The following is a 15,549-nucleotide window of genomic DNA, read 5'->3' on the forward strand; positions in this document are numbered from 1 at the left end:
CATGCAGGGCAAACTGAGACTAACTGTCCCACTCGGCAATGAAATCACTAAGTATCACAGGTTGCCCTGCAGGATTCTGAGACATACAAACACAGAGAAAGCAAAATCCCCCAAAATCCCCCATACACACAACCATTTGAAAGATCATTAGGTTTTATTTTTTATATAAGAAACAGGAAACATCCTGCCCTCCTGTGTTGCATTAAAAAGTATATTTGGAGTAATTTTTGCTCTTTCAAGCAGTTCATATTTATGTTCATCCCTACTTTGGTATTTTCTTTTTGTCTTTTCAGTAGGAACATAAAAGCCAGTAGAGCCCATCGATAACTGGACCTGCTTTTCAGTTCTCTTTCTGTTGCAGACCAAAGCTACAGCTAGTACCACAGTTTTGCAAAGGCGAGCATCTGAAAAGCAAGTAGAAGGTCAACCTCTGCCCTAAGAAGTGCACATACAGCATTCAGCTTCTCTTTTTTGCTTTACTTTCACTTAAATAGACAAGCACTTTTCATCATGCCTTAATGGATATTTGTCTGCTGCACTGACAGAAGCACTGTAACATTTGCCTTAGAACAGGGGAACGGAGGCATGCTCCATTTCAGTTGTGGGGAGAAAAATGGTTTGGGTTTGGTTTTATTCAAATTTGCTTCTAGCCTTATTATTTAAATGCCATTGAAGTATAAATGTTTCACAGCTAATAAAAGATGCCTGCCATGAGTGACCTGCTGTGAGAAGCACACTGTGTATGCACAGAAGATGGAATTCAAAATCATACACACACAATGTGAGCACCTGAAATGGTACTAACATTGTGTTTTGACTGACTTGCACAACAGCATGGGACTACACCTAAGTTGCAGAGTATCTTCTTACATGCAAGCTGTTGCTATCAGATGCATGGTAAAGCAACCACACATACACAATCTGATGGAAATCCTCCCATGGAAGAGGAGGATTGGAACATGCTATTTAACAGAAGATCTCTTTGCTACCCCAAAAAAAGCTTCCCTTCAAATAAAAATCAGATCCTCCACCATCACTCATATGGATTGCAGAAGTTACGACAGCTTAGACTAATGCCTGTATAAAGATGAGAGTGAAGTCTGGTCATTGAATTATCTCACTCAAGAAGCAATAAAAATGTACCAAACCAACCTGAAAGTTAAAGGACTTCACAGTCACATTCACTGTTACACAGTTTTTGAGACTGCAGCTAAACTGCATTAGATTATAAAATACCAGTTCTCTGCAAGATAGTTCTCAAAAGCACTGGCATCATGCTATTAACCTATGTGGGTGCACACTCAGAAGCTAAGTGAAACAATTTACACACATAGCCCTCCATTTTATCAAGCAACAAATCCAACTGTTACACAGTCCCATCCAAGTTAGTCCCATATTTTAAATGATTGTTTAGGTCTGATGTTACATGAAAGCCAAATTTAAAAGTGCACACTGACTTAAGAGGTGGACCAGTCTTCAAGCCTGCACTGTAAAAGTTACAACAGAAAAGATGAGACTCTTGTCACAAGCCATCTAAAACCCTGGTATGTTTGACCTATTTCTCTCTATGCAGCAGTATAAAATGGATTCTTTACAAGCTTAAACAAACCACAAAACATCTTGGATATACACCGCTAATAACAGCTCTGTCTAGAGCAATGAGCACCATCCCTCCATAAAACCATTCCAATTCGTAAACCTGCATCCCACAAAGTCTATGGAAGCATTTCTGAAGAGTAATGAGCCAAATTCAACATATTCTCATACTGTATTCTACCAGCAGATTCACATGGCAGCAGCCCAAGGAATTTTGCCAGATTCCCCTTAATCTGCAACAACAGTGTCGGACTCTAGATCCTGAGCTCTTACTAGAGCCGGTTTTAGAAATTCAAAAAACCTATGGCTGGAGGATTTAACTTGGCCTATTCCGTGAGTTTATGACTAGATGTATAGTCGTACATGGAAATGTAGACTAGATAGTGCTGCTACAAAAGAATACTGATCTGTTCTTTCTGGTCTCAAGCAGAACTAATTAATGAATTTCAGTATGTTTGCCAGGAATCACTTTAGGAAAAGACCCAGACATCAGGTCATCTCTTGTCTGCTTTGTATCACTGGGGTAATTAAAATTTCCACTAAAAATCAGTGGGAGGCAAACAGCAAGGACAGGGTAGGATGAAAAAGAGAAGGGAAAAAAAAAAAAAAAGGCTTAGTAATAGAGCTAATTAGGATAAACTTATAAAAAGTCATTAACAGCTTAAAGCTGTGCCATGATTGTGTTGCAAGACAAAACTTTCATTTACTCTCATAACACCTACCACACAGAACATGCATCTACTTCTTCTGAATACACAAGCAAGAATCAGAGTACCAGAAGTCGCCGTCTAATGCAAAGGAGGCTAGATCCTGCAAGGTCATTCCAAATTCTTTGAAATTCAGGTAGTGTTATAGCCTCCACTACTACAATATTTTTTAAGAGGACAGTATTTCTCCAGACAAGAACGCCAGTACAAGTTTTTATTTGGGTAATTTCCCTTCAATACATACTTGATTTGCAGTTGGAAATAAAAGAAACACACACAGTCACTTCAACTGATGTTTATTGAACAGTATAAAACACCGTCCACCCAGGCCACATATACTGCTCTATCCTTATACATTTTATGGCTACGGTACTCCTTGCATTCCATGACAATTTGCTGTAACATGCTGACCAAAGAATATTTTATAGATTAGCAGCTAATGGGATAGTGCAAGAGAAACTTATCATCACCATGGTCTTTTCATGACTTAGCTTCCTTTCAATGTAATGCAAGACCAGTTCAGGTTAGATCCAGCAACCTGTACAAAACCAGAAGAACATGTATTTATATTAGAGACAAAAATGCTCAAAACAGAAGAGGCCAACTATGTTAGTTGTTCACAGTGTGCTCTTACCTCGATAGACATTCTAAGCTTTTTTTTCCTCTTAAGATAATGAAGACAGTGGTTGTGCCATTCTTCTTGCCATTTCCTGCAAACATGAAGCAACAATGTCTTTTATGTGAAGTTATAATTTTATTGTAGATATAAACATTTCAGGAAATGCGAAGTGAAAATAAGCATCTTGAAATACATTGTGGTAGCTCAGCCACTAATTGTAACCACTAGCCACTAATTGTACACTAACTGCAATTCATTTTTTTAACAGTAAAATCCACAGTCAATAAGATGAAGAGTTCTAGATTAATTTTTTTTCCTATTTGAAGGGATTGCAGAAGCTAACTGGAGCTATTAAAAGTTTAATCATAATAGAAATTACAAAAGACCAACTTCTGAAGAGCTAGAAGTTTCAGTTCAAAACTGATTTCTGAATCAATTCTAACTATATTTTATTAAATTTCTAGTGTACTAAAAATCTTTAAAAAAATATCATATGTTACTGTAGTTTCTTACTTTTTTGCATTTTACATTGCTATGGAAAGTATTAGACCAACCTGTTTCATTTCTGGTTTTAGTCAACATGATTTCTTCTTCTGTTTCTCAAACACATGATTCAATACAAAATACATAGAATCATATAATGGTTTGGGTTGGAAGCTTGTCTGGTTCCACCCGCCCTGCCATGGGCAGGGACAGCTTCCACTAGAGCAGGTTGCTCCAAGCCCCTGTGTCCAACCTGGCCTTGAACACTGCCAGGGATGGGGCAGCCACAGCTTCTCTGGGCAACCTGTGCCAGTGGCTCATCACCTTCACAGGGAAGGATTTTATTTTCCTTTTTTTTTTTTTTTTTTTTTTTTTTTTTTTAATACATGCACTAGAAATTCTTCACATCTAAATAGAATCTGTATTCAGTGAACAAAATGCCATAAAGTTCATTATGTCTAGAAATCAAATATTTTTGAAAAAGGTTTACAAAATCTTCAGTAAGAATTATTGAAGATTTTGGTAATTAACAAGTTAATTAGAATCCTTAAGCAACTTACCTCCCTAAGATTACCATTGTGTCCACTGCAATACAGGTGTGCTTGCCTCGAAGTGGTTATCTCAACTTCTGCATTTCAGCATCTTTACACTGTGAAATCTGATTTGCTGTGCATTAGCTTCTATGAGCTTGCACACGACGCAGATTTTCTGAGGCTTTGGATTTTGAGGCTTGAATTCCACTACAAACCACAAAACACCTTTACACAACATTCCCCAATATAGGGGGTGGGAGAGAATCAGATCAAGAGTTGAAAGATACCTGAAGCTAAGCCTCTGAAGGGCTACCAACCAGACAGCATCAATAATGCTCTTGATGTTGCCTGGCACACACCATTTAGTTAGAGTGCAGAGGACGCAGACTGAAAAGTAACTGGGTGTAAGTCAAAACCAGAAACGGGAAACATTGTTGGCTGTGAGCCAAACCACAAAGCTCTATAAATAAACAAAAAAATAAATAAGTAAACCAATCAATCCATCCAAGGCAGCCTTTTCTTCATTGCAAAGATACCATTTGCTGAGACCATCTGCCTAGCAGCCTGACTACCCATAACCAAATCAAACACTGCTCTTAGGGATTTGTGGATACTGTGGATCTCAACCTCATACTAAAACTGGATTATCTGCTACTTGCTCCTCTTAATACAAAAAGGAACGAGAGCTCTGGACAAACTGCAAATTACAAAGAGGGACAAAAAGAACCAAGGGAATTTTCAGACAAACCTGATATATCTGTAGACCCTAAAAGCCACTCATTTGTCCTGACTACCTCAAACCATGTAGTTCATGTTTGAGCTTTAATGAAGAAACTAAACATAGTCTGTAAAATATGACACTACAGTCTGGAGGACAGCTATGACAGGATGAGAGAAAAGAAATCATACCAAGGTTAAAAACGTGTGTCCTTTGATCGCTTGCGAATTATAAGTTTGTTGACTCAGCCTTTCTAAAAGTAGCACTCCTGATACCAAGACTGCAGCTTCCACCGGATCACATCTCGCTCCACCTTTTAACAATTCATGAGAAGAACGCTCCTGATAACAGCCCATTCACTGCTATCAATGAATCCATTTTATTCATTGAAGGAAACGAGAGAGTTAACCATATACCAGGCTTGAAATACCTACACATTTGTCCACTGCACCAGCAGAAACAGCAGATTCACCTTCTCTTCTGTGCTCACCTACTCTAACTCACACCAAGGACAGTATTTGAAAAAAGCTGTCCTTCCCTATTACAGCTACATATAATAGCTTTGTGTATCTTGTTTAGTTACAGGAAATACTTAAAATAAAATAAATAAAAAATTGAAAAATAAAAAAAAAAAGCCTTCAAATTAAAAGATACTCAATCTAATTACCTAGCTGTCTAAAATATGACATACTCCTAGTTACTAAATGTAAAATAATGCAGAAGGAGAATGTTTGCATGTATTTTCTCTTGAAAAGAGCATGAGAAGTCCAGAAAAGATAAAAGGCAGCACTTATAAACTTAAGTCAGGAGCCAGCAAAAGCAACAACCATGGCCAAACACACTACAAGTAAACATGATCTCCCCTTCATTATCAATAAATAGACATGTATAAACATTTATACACACACACAACTACAAATAAAGTCTCACCTAGTTTTCTACACAATAACAGAAATATATATTGAGAATAAACCCCTACATTTGACCCCCTATCACACTGTCATTGTACAAAGCACCAGAATGAAATGTTAAGATCTTTCCAAACGACACTGTTCCGACTGTGGACATCCACAAAGCCTCACCAGTGTTTTCTTCTCCACAGATTTCCCTATTGCCATTCCAAGTATTTATATCATTATTGCTTTGTATAATATTTTCTGCTCTTTGTTAAAATACATTTTTTATCTTCCATTATGACTGCAGGGTCTTTAGAGGCACCCTCTGCAATGAAGTGTAAATGGCATGCACACAAAAATATTGGAAATAAAGTATTATCAGCTGACGGACACATTTTGTTTATTCAAAAATCTGTTAAATGGTTTTAAATACACAAACCCTCCGGTAAGGCAAAAGCTGACTAGAATTCTGAAGAGTATGTACTAAAACACAAGCATATATTGAACTACTATGCATTGGCAATGATCAGACAGGATGTCATTCATGTCAGTTTATCCAATATAAAGAAAAGTCTGTAAATTCAATACTTCACTTACCATTGAAAGCTGCAATAAAACATAATTCTTATGTCATATCGCTTCTGCATAAGAATTTACTTCTTAAACTCTACAGGAGTGCAACAACCTTTCTCCTCTCCATGCCCCCTGCAGCATTTCACAGACTATTTTCTTTGACTAACAAAATTTTATTTAAGAACATCCATTTTAGCACTTTCCATAAGCAGCTCTCCCTTGCCACCTCCTCCCCACCTGCAAGCACAGCACCCTGACCATCAAGACTGAAGCAAATATTAGTCAAGTGAATTCCGCTCCCTTATGATCATTTCTGTTTACTTACTTAGGAACACTGCCTGCAGGCAGTGGAAGATGAGATCTCTATCACTTGGAAATTTCATATAAAGTTGTGGGAAGTTGCCCAAAATTAACTGGAAGTAATGTAAGCAAATCAAGAAGGCAGAAGGCTGTCTCATATTATCTGTACATGCCACGTAACTGTAATCACAGCATCTCAGTTGACTGCTTCTATCTCTGAGAACATGACTTTTGATTTTCTTTTTTAATCTAATATGGTTACTCACAGTACATACTTTGTTTCTTTTGGAGCAGTCTAACAGCATACCAATCCAGGTATTGATCCAGACTCAGTTCCTTTTAAGGCCATCAACTGCAGTCACAAACGTGAGTGGAGATTTGATATACATGCTTCTTACTATGCATAAACTACCTTAAGATTTCAAAAACTGTAGTCTTCTAAACAAACAAAACCCAAAATATTTGCAGTCAATTTACCACACTGTGTGTGTACGTCTTGCATGGAAGGGTTTTCTGTTATCTACACGGCAGAGAAATGGTTTAAAGAGTTTGCACACGCTACAGTGAAGTGCAAGAGTTGCTGTGACTTCTACCAAAACCATGATGAATTTCTTTGTTGTGCCTGCTGCCCTTTCTGCTTTAGACTCAGTCAGTCATTAGAGCATGTAATTTGAATTAGGCTCAGGAATAGTTTCAATGACACTACTAATTAGTTACATGCTTGAAGTTAAGCATATGTTGAACACCCCCCTGAACTTACGTGTTCAGGAGAAAGCTTATGTGTTTCTTCACAAACTCTGCCCTAACAGAGATATCTTAATGGAATTTTTTCCCCCTCCAAGTCAAACGCTTGTTAACTCGAGAAACATTCAGTTTGGAGAGGTTTTAAATTGCTACACCACAGCAAACCACCACAATTACAATGCATTGCTTCTTGGTCCTCCATTGCAGCCAAAGGCAAAGCAACACGAAAGCCGAAACAAGCCCTCTTTAGTATTTCTTGTATGTCCCTTTACAAAGACTTCAGTAGATCTGCTGTGTTATCAAAAAGAGACTCAATATGGATGATGGCAGTGCCACTGTACCCTAAAGCATTTACCTGCAACACAAGTGATTTAAACATGCAGTGATTGCTAAGTGGGGACATGTACCACACCTGATTGTGCTACTTCCTACTTTGACAAACAACTGATTTCACCTGATTCCATTTCTTCTGTCTCACGAATATTGCATATACTGTGCAGTGCAATAGGTTTTAAGAACAAAGATTTTCCATGTATTACTACATGAAGTTGATGTTGGCCTAAGAGTGCAGTAGCACTAACTTCTTCTCTTCCTTCTAGTTAATTAAAAAAAAAAAAAAAAAGAAAAAAGAAAAAAATTGCCTAAAGTAAGAAAAATTAAAACAGATTTAATAAAAAAGTTCTCCATAAAACTGTTTTGCACAAAACAAGCCTAAAACAAAGACATATTTTGTCTAAAGGATGCAAAATTGTTGCCCTTTATAAGAGGATTAATACAGAAAACAAGTGAAAACAGTACCTGCCATATATAGGAACTAATGAGTTTTTCAGAATGAACGTCTTTGAGATAATTTTGCCCATAGGTTGTCTGAATTCTAGAAAAAAAAAGTTTCTTTTACCATGCCTATTCCCTTTTAGCAGGCTCTCTGGCTTCCCAGTCTCCATAAGGGACTTCTGTCTAGCCCCTCTTTTTTCTTCTAATTTTCTTTCACTGTAATTTTCATCTTCTTTCTGTTTTTGCAATCTTGCTATTTGTACTCACTAGTCTTTCCTCCCCCATATGCTGGTTTAAATATTCCAGTCCCACTGAGATTTTTATTCCAACCTCCTCCCTCATCTCCTTTCATTTCTTAGACTTCTTTTTTTATCCTGGTGGTTTTTTTCCCCCTCTTAAAATAATGTTCAGGGAATTGAGAAACCAAAATTGCTCACATTACCACTGAGGCATCTCTAAATGGCAAATAAATAAGCCCTTTGAATAGTGACATTCATTCCAACGAGATGCCAAAACATTATAACAAACAGCAAGATGAACACGTGCATGCTTTTCATGCTGCTGTGGAGTGGACTGCCATTCTTCCGCACCACAAGCCAGAAAGAAAAAACCAGAAGAGATCCAGTTTGTGAAACTCTTGGGAAGAAAAATTCATCTATACCCTTGAAACTAATCTGGGGGACGAGGAGAAGAGAAATCAAAACTTTTTTTTTTTTTTTGGGTGCAAGTTGACTACCACTTTTCATCAGAGGATTACCTAATGGCCAAGCAAATATTGTTCCAGGCATTGTACAAGCACAGCCGCAGTCAGCCTCCGAGTTCATTACCTCAAGGAAAGGAACACCAAGGAAAGATATAGTTTCAAAGCAAAATTAACACAATGAGGAGACACAAATATGAGTTTCTTGATGCTTTTTTAGGGAAGAATATAGGACGTGGAAATCAAGGGAGACAAGACAGATATGGCAAGGGAGAAGGGGACATAACAGCCAAGACCTTAAAAACCTGCAAAGCAAAGGGAAACAAGAGTGCTGGTGCACACAGCCCAGTCAGCACAAAACACGGCAATTCCAGGAAAAACTATAGAGAGGCCATTTAATATCAAACCTCAACATGCTCCTACTTTGCCCAGCATATCTGGCTGGCCTTTCTCTACAGCCATATGACAGAAGCAAGCAAGACAATTCACAGGTCTCATTCTCCTCTGGACTGGCCTCCCTTTCACGGCAGGTGTTTCTGAGGGTCCTGGGTAAAACATTGTCTCAGCTTTGGTCTAGTTTTTGTTTGTTCTTTCAAAGTAGAGATCTGCTTCTATAGCTCATCTTCTGACTGGACACAGAAATACTCTGCCTGGAATAGACTTATCCATAACTGACAAAACCAAAACCTAAACAATTACTTCCCTAATGGTCTTCTATCCCCCTTCTAGTCTTAATCAGTTGTGCAATTCTAACGCTGCTTAAGCGACACATCAAGCTACACAGTCTAGTTCCAGTATTCAAGTCTCAGCATTGCTCTCATTTTGTAAAACATCCCCTCCTCAACTTGGTTCATGTTTTGGAAGTAAGTATACAGCCTGTAAACAAGTTGAAGGTGGTACTGACTGGTTTCTAGCTAGCAGGAAATAAACATACATATCAACAAAGCTTAAAAAATAAAAGCCCAAAACAAACAGCTTATGCACTACGCATGATATTCTTATCTCAGGGCAAGTCCCCATATCCAGGCTTCCACATATAAATTTCATAGACGTTCTCTAATTAGGACTCAGCAGAGTGGTGACAGTGGAATAACTGCATCAGGATTTCAAAGCTAGTAACCCAGTTAATTATGTTTCCTCCTAAAAATGAATTGTGGATCTCCTTCAATAAAGCTACCAACACAAGACATAATAAACGCTGATGCAGTTTAAAAATATTTGAGGATTCATAACAATTTTTTACCATTTTGCCAAGCTACTTACTGTATTTAAACTAGAAATGTTGATGGCTATTGCTTCTACAGTTTGGACATTTGTTAGTAATTTCATTTGCTACAGGGGTAAAGAAGTGCCTCTCTGCAGTCTGCCAGAGCCATAACTTACATATGTATGAAGTGTGAAGTTTTGCTTCAAGTTTGTTTGTGTCAGTGTACCTCCATCTTGATTACATCATTCTTTTACAGTTCCAAACTTTGCCTCTATTGGCAGAAGCTGCTAAAAATTAACAGATGCAGAGTGGTGGCTAAATGAAATATCTGAACCCGCAGCTGGCGACTTCTCCTAGAACTTCCACAAGGATATACATAAAAATACCTAACGCAAGACTACCAGAAAGTCTAAAATGCACAGAAATTCAAAACAACAATATAAAATGAACATTACACTGACAATAAGCCCACTTGCCATTAAAGTAGGTCCTCGGTCTGCCCTAAATGAAGAAGGATCACTTGTAAAAGCAACATTCAATTCAATGATAAGATTTTGTAATGCCTTAGCACATACCTCTCCATTGCTTTTGCTATAAATACACAGAGGTCACACTTGGGGCTTCCTTGCATCTCGGAAGCAGCTATAGCGTGGGAGAGGTTGCTGCAGGCAGACCACTGATGGCAAGTTCACTGTTAGAAATGACAGTGAAATGACACAAATTCCTTAAAAAAAATTACAGCCTTCTAGTTCTAAGGAAGGCATAAAAACAAGGAATTATGGAAAATGATGCAGTATGACTTTGATGTACTTTCCACTCCCTGCTTCTCTACATTTTCAGAGGAGCAAGAAAGGCCGCTACAACTAATGTTTCAAACATGAAATTGATGTCCAGTTTTTAAAGCCATGTGACTGAGCTGGCGTAAGAATAAGTGATGTTAATCTGTGGTGATGTAATGATTTGAGTAAGCATAACTCAACCTCAACATCCATATGTTATTAAAACATCCTGGCTTTGCTCTCTTTCACTCTGTCTCTCTCTCTCCTCACTTTCTTATATCTGTGTGGTCCCTGTAATAGCTTCAAAATCATGAGCTCACTGCAAGATTTACCTTCATTTATAAGGTCCAAAATGAATAGCATGGCTTACAGCTCTTGGAATATTTATCACTTGGAACTTGATCCACATCTGCAGCACAGTGTTCTTCCAACAGAACAATACCCTATCTGCCCAATGTGTAAGGGCAGCGTTACTCCTTAAGTCAACTAAGCCAACAAACCCCACCATGCGGATACAGCTATGCCAACAGAAGCTTTGCCTAGCCTGTATCATTCAGGGAGGTAATTACATTGTCAGAAAAACTTGAGACAGATGTTATTTAGCGTAGATAAGGCTTGACTTAGATAGCCAATTTCAACACAGTTAACCTTTAAAAGAAATAACTATTTCAACGCTCAGAGTGCTTAAGAAAGAAGACAGGAAAAAACACATCCTGGAATTTTTCCAACATGCTTTTTTTGACAAAAAGAGTGAGGAAGATGCTGCCCATCCTCCCAGTACAAGCAAGGTACCTCAAACATCCAGTTCCAGAAGTCAGCTTAGGCACAAGGGACTCCCAAAGGAGTACCTAAACAAAGAGACCAGTAAAGGACTTTTTTCTTGTTATTACTATTTTTTATTTAATCCCAGATTACATGCAGTGACATTCTGGACAGTACCTTGTATGTGTAAGGCACCTTAGTAACTGGCAGCTGCCACAGCAGCAGCAACTTCTATTTTCAGTATTACCTAAATTGCAAAGGCTTAAAATAACTCACATTCAGCTGAAAACAAAACAAAAAAGAGTTAATATCTGGCTCTTTCATACTGCTTTTTACCCATAAAATTCAGAGTATAGTAAATTCTTCATTTTAGTCTGTGAACTTGGAGAAAAATAAAGACATAAAACAACTAATTCAGCCCCTGGTCAAAGTACTTAACAGAAGACTTAAAAACTGAGCCTGGGCTTTCTCCTTTCCAGTCTTGTATCACCTTTGCTCAGAAAAAAACATATGCAAATATCATAACAAAAATCTGTTTGTATGCTATACACACAGAAGCACCACTATTACCAAGAAATAAGCATTCTGAAATGTCAGTTTACCTATGAACATAGATACTTAGCATATAAATAACATAAGCATAGAATGTATAAAGGGTATTCTTTAGTCTATTGGTAACTTCATACTTAACTCCACACTACCAATTAAGCCTAGCAGATCGTTTATAGACAACGCTGAGAAACAGAGATGTATCAAAGCTTACCTTCTCGTGATTTTCTATCAGGATTTCAACGACAATATTCTGAAACTTCAGGTCCATGATGGCTGCTACAGTTTCTTCCTGTGGCCTCATTAAGGTTGGTCCAAATACTACTCCTAGATTTGCCACAGTCATTAGATTCCTCTTGGCATGCTTTGAAACACTTTTTGAAAAGAATTGAAGGAAAAAACAGGAAATAGGTTATGAAAAATTTCCATTACTGGTGGAAACTCCAGTCTACAAATGAAAACATTACATTTCCTTAATCTATGTTTTAGAAGTTTGTTTTCTGCAAAGTTTCTTCAAATAAAGTTTACCGAATACTGGAAAACAGAAAAGCCATTCTTCCACTGGCAATGTAAAAACAAAAGCAGTCTCTTGCTGAACTTAAATATATAAAATGCACTTAGCCTTGGACCAGGGCAAGTGTGAAACCAACTTAAATTTGCTAACAGATCTCCACTATTCGCTTTGCCAGAATTTGCAAAAGGAAAGTATAATGTTCCCTTTCTCACTTCAATCAAACCCTCAACTGCTGGCAGGCCTGCTAAAGTAAATAGTTATATGGCTTCATTAACGGATTAGATTTCTGCCTTTCCCGCCAAAACATACACAGCATGAGTCAAACGTCTTGTCTGCTTTTGCACGTTTGGTTCTTGGTATTGTGTATGACAGCATCGAGATGGGCTCCAGCTCCAGCCACACTTAACTAAGGCCCTTTGTAGTTAAACAAAGGTAAGGACAAGAATTCTGACAAGGTAGGACAGCAGTTCGTAACACTTACTTTGCTAAATGTTTCACCAAAATTTCCAGCATCTCTTTGTTCTTTTCTGGGAGTTTATGGACCAAGAAATGAACAGCATTAACTCGAGATTCAGGACTCCCACTTTCTATGGGACATAGAAATAAATAACTCAAAAAATAGAAATAAAATAAAATCCACAGAAACACAAAGCTTCTTCCACCCCTGCATGGAAACATACTGCGCACTCTTTGCTTCCCCAAACATAGCAATATTGAACATATGCGCTTTGTTTTCACAGGTTATCTTGTTCTAGAATTATCAACTTATTTGCTTATTTTGTGAACTCATCTTTCAATCCACCTGCAAAAGGATGCTTTTGTTCATCTATTTTTAAAAACTGACAGCTGTAGTTATTGTTTTGCTGCATTGGACTCATCTGCTTACAAATATACTGCAAGGTGAGGAGTGATGTTACTGGGTGCCACAGACTGAAACTGTACTACTTTACATTTTAGCATCATTAACTGATTATCCTCATCATTAGAATGCAGTTTTGTTGGTACTGTGCACCTAATGATACTGAGTTTGTGCTACCTTGCATTAGAAACTGTGTAAGACAATGCATGCAGAAGATTTATATGCTCAGAAAGGGAAAATCTAATGACCTCTGAAGACACAGAGGAACAATCATGCAAAAACCCTACTGATAGACACTGCTATGATAAAGGGCCCTGAGTAACAACAGCATCCCTCTCTAGCACAGTACAGAAATAAAGTAAAAATAAGCTAGGAGCTATTTTTGTGTGTGTTGCATGTTTGGCCCCTACAGGTTTCACTAGCACAGATGAAAACAGGTATCTGTAAAAGATTAATATAATACCTCTTCCTGTTTCTCAAAGTTGTATTAAATCACAAAATGGTATCTCAGTAGTGGTTACAATCAGAGGAGTGGAAGTACTTCTCTTGTATATAATACTACTTAGTACAAGGTACCTGAAGAGAAAAATTTACAACCTACTCTGAATGCAGCAAGTTTTGACACCAGGACCATTCATCAGATCCCATTTTACTCTAAGGAAACTTTGATTGTTAAATGCATTTCATAAAAATATCACCATATTTCTTCAATGCATATTGCTACATTTTTTCTTTTTTTTTTCTTTTTTTTTTTTCTTTCCTCTTTGCATATTGCTACAGATTTTAGGGTTGTTTTTTAATTCTTTTGCAGTGAACACCCCTGCACAGATTGCAAGAAAATAGGCTACCAAAATGCAAAACGTTTAGCTTCTAGTCAGCTAATCAAAATTCAGACAGCCAGAAAAACATAAGCCTTCTTTAAAGCAAGACTATTTTACATATATGTGAAATCACGAACTCTAATTAAAGAATGGCTAAGCAACTTAATCACAAGATACAGTCAAGACTTACATAGTTTCAATCTACACTGATATGGATCAAAAAAACAGAAAGGAGAACCTTTTAATTTTGGCCTTTTTTTTTTTCCCCCCTTCCTACTAGTTTCAGGGAAAAGGATATTCCTTACAATTCCCAGTGTTGTTGGTATTTTATAGCCAGCATAGGAAACAACACTGACTACCTATTTTTAAGTATACTGTAACTCAGGTCTGCAATGTTGATTAAATTTCCCTCCCCACTACACAGAATCAACCTCTCTACAAAACTGTTTACTGCTTATGAAGCCTGTACTATTTAAAACATGTAACTTCAACTGAATTTCTTTATTGAAACAGACTGTAAAATAGAGAAAGGAAAATAAAATGAGAAACTGCTGGCAAAACTTCATAGGTCAAGAAATTAGTTTAACACTTTCCAATACAAATGGGCATACTCACCATCTAGGTAAGTATGTTGAATTTTGTTTAAGCACTTGGTCTCTAAGATGTGCTTTGGCAATGAATTTCATTGGCTAATTTTCATTTTGAATTAAGGACCACAAGTGAACACATTCTGCAGTCCTGGAAAGCCATTACAGCAATCTGAAGAAGATACAGCAATTGTCTCAAAGTTTATTTTAATTTTGCTTTCCACAGTTTGCCAGAAGTGCTACAGGCGGGAATGAAAATCAGCTAAATATCTGTTTGATACTTTACCAAAAATTTTCTTACACGGTTTCCCTGTATCCTCTTCCAAAAAAATTCCATGTACATTAGATACCATACAACTGAACTACAAATGCTGTTGTGTCTTCTCCAAGTCTGTATTTGAACTGCCATAGCGTAACCTGGCCTGCTTTTTCCTTTCTTCTACTAATGTATGACGAACATTCAAGCCAGCCTGGATACAGAGCTAACAAGGCATTGAAAACAAGGGTCAGGCAGCTGTGCTTTAAGGATTCAAATGAGCCTGAATTAGTGTATTTTCTCTTACTAAGCTTCATACTCTCTATAAATGAAAGAAAAAGAAAATAAATCACAATCTAAGTAGATGTTTATCATTACATAATTAAGGCAAGAGGAATGAATGTTTACAATGTCTATTCGGAAGTTTCCCATAAAAGTCAAAACTGCACTATGTTAAGTCTGTCACAAGCTTGTCTGTCAATAGATACGTCACATATGATACATGCTCGAACTGAACACTGGTTAAAACCTACATATTTTTAAAACATTTATTATTTCTTGTTCCTATGTTT

The 15,549-nt window shown here is 37.4% G+C and overlaps 1 protein-coding gene and 1 long non-coding RNA gene across 5 annotated transcripts in view; both read right to left on the reverse strand.

Annotated features, from left to right (window-relative positions):
- Positions 1-15,549, reverse strand: part of ARHGAP10 (Rho GTPase activating protein 10) — a 158,800-nt gene that overhangs the window by 52,317 nt on the left and 90,934 nt on the right. For all 4 annotated transcript variants that reach the window (XM_030491513.2, XM_030491512.2, XM_030491511.2 and 1 more), the window contains exons 17-18: positions 12,936-13,041; positions 12,155-12,314 (exon numbers count right to left, since the gene is read on the reverse strand). In XM_030491513.2, coding sequence (XP_030347373.1) covers positions 12,155-12,314; positions 12,936-13,041 — 266 coding nt within the window. The remainder of the gene's footprint in view (positions 1-12,154; positions 12,315-12,935; positions 13,042-15,549) is intronic.
- LOC115610278 lies at positions 2,583-7,753 on the reverse strand. Its single transcript, XR_003992171.1, has 2 exons — positions 2,938-7,753; positions 2,583-2,841 (listed from the first exon to the last, which is right to left on the reverse strand). It is a non-coding gene; the product is annotated as an uncharacterized LOC115610278 (long non-coding RNA).

The sequence above is a fragment of the Strigops habroptila genome, chromosome 7, assembly GCF_004027225.2.
Source record: "Strigops habroptila isolate Jane chromosome 7, bStrHab1.2.pri, whole genome shotgun sequence".
NCBI lineage: Eukaryota > Metazoa > Chordata > Aves > Psittaciformes > Psittacidae > Strigops > Strigops habroptila.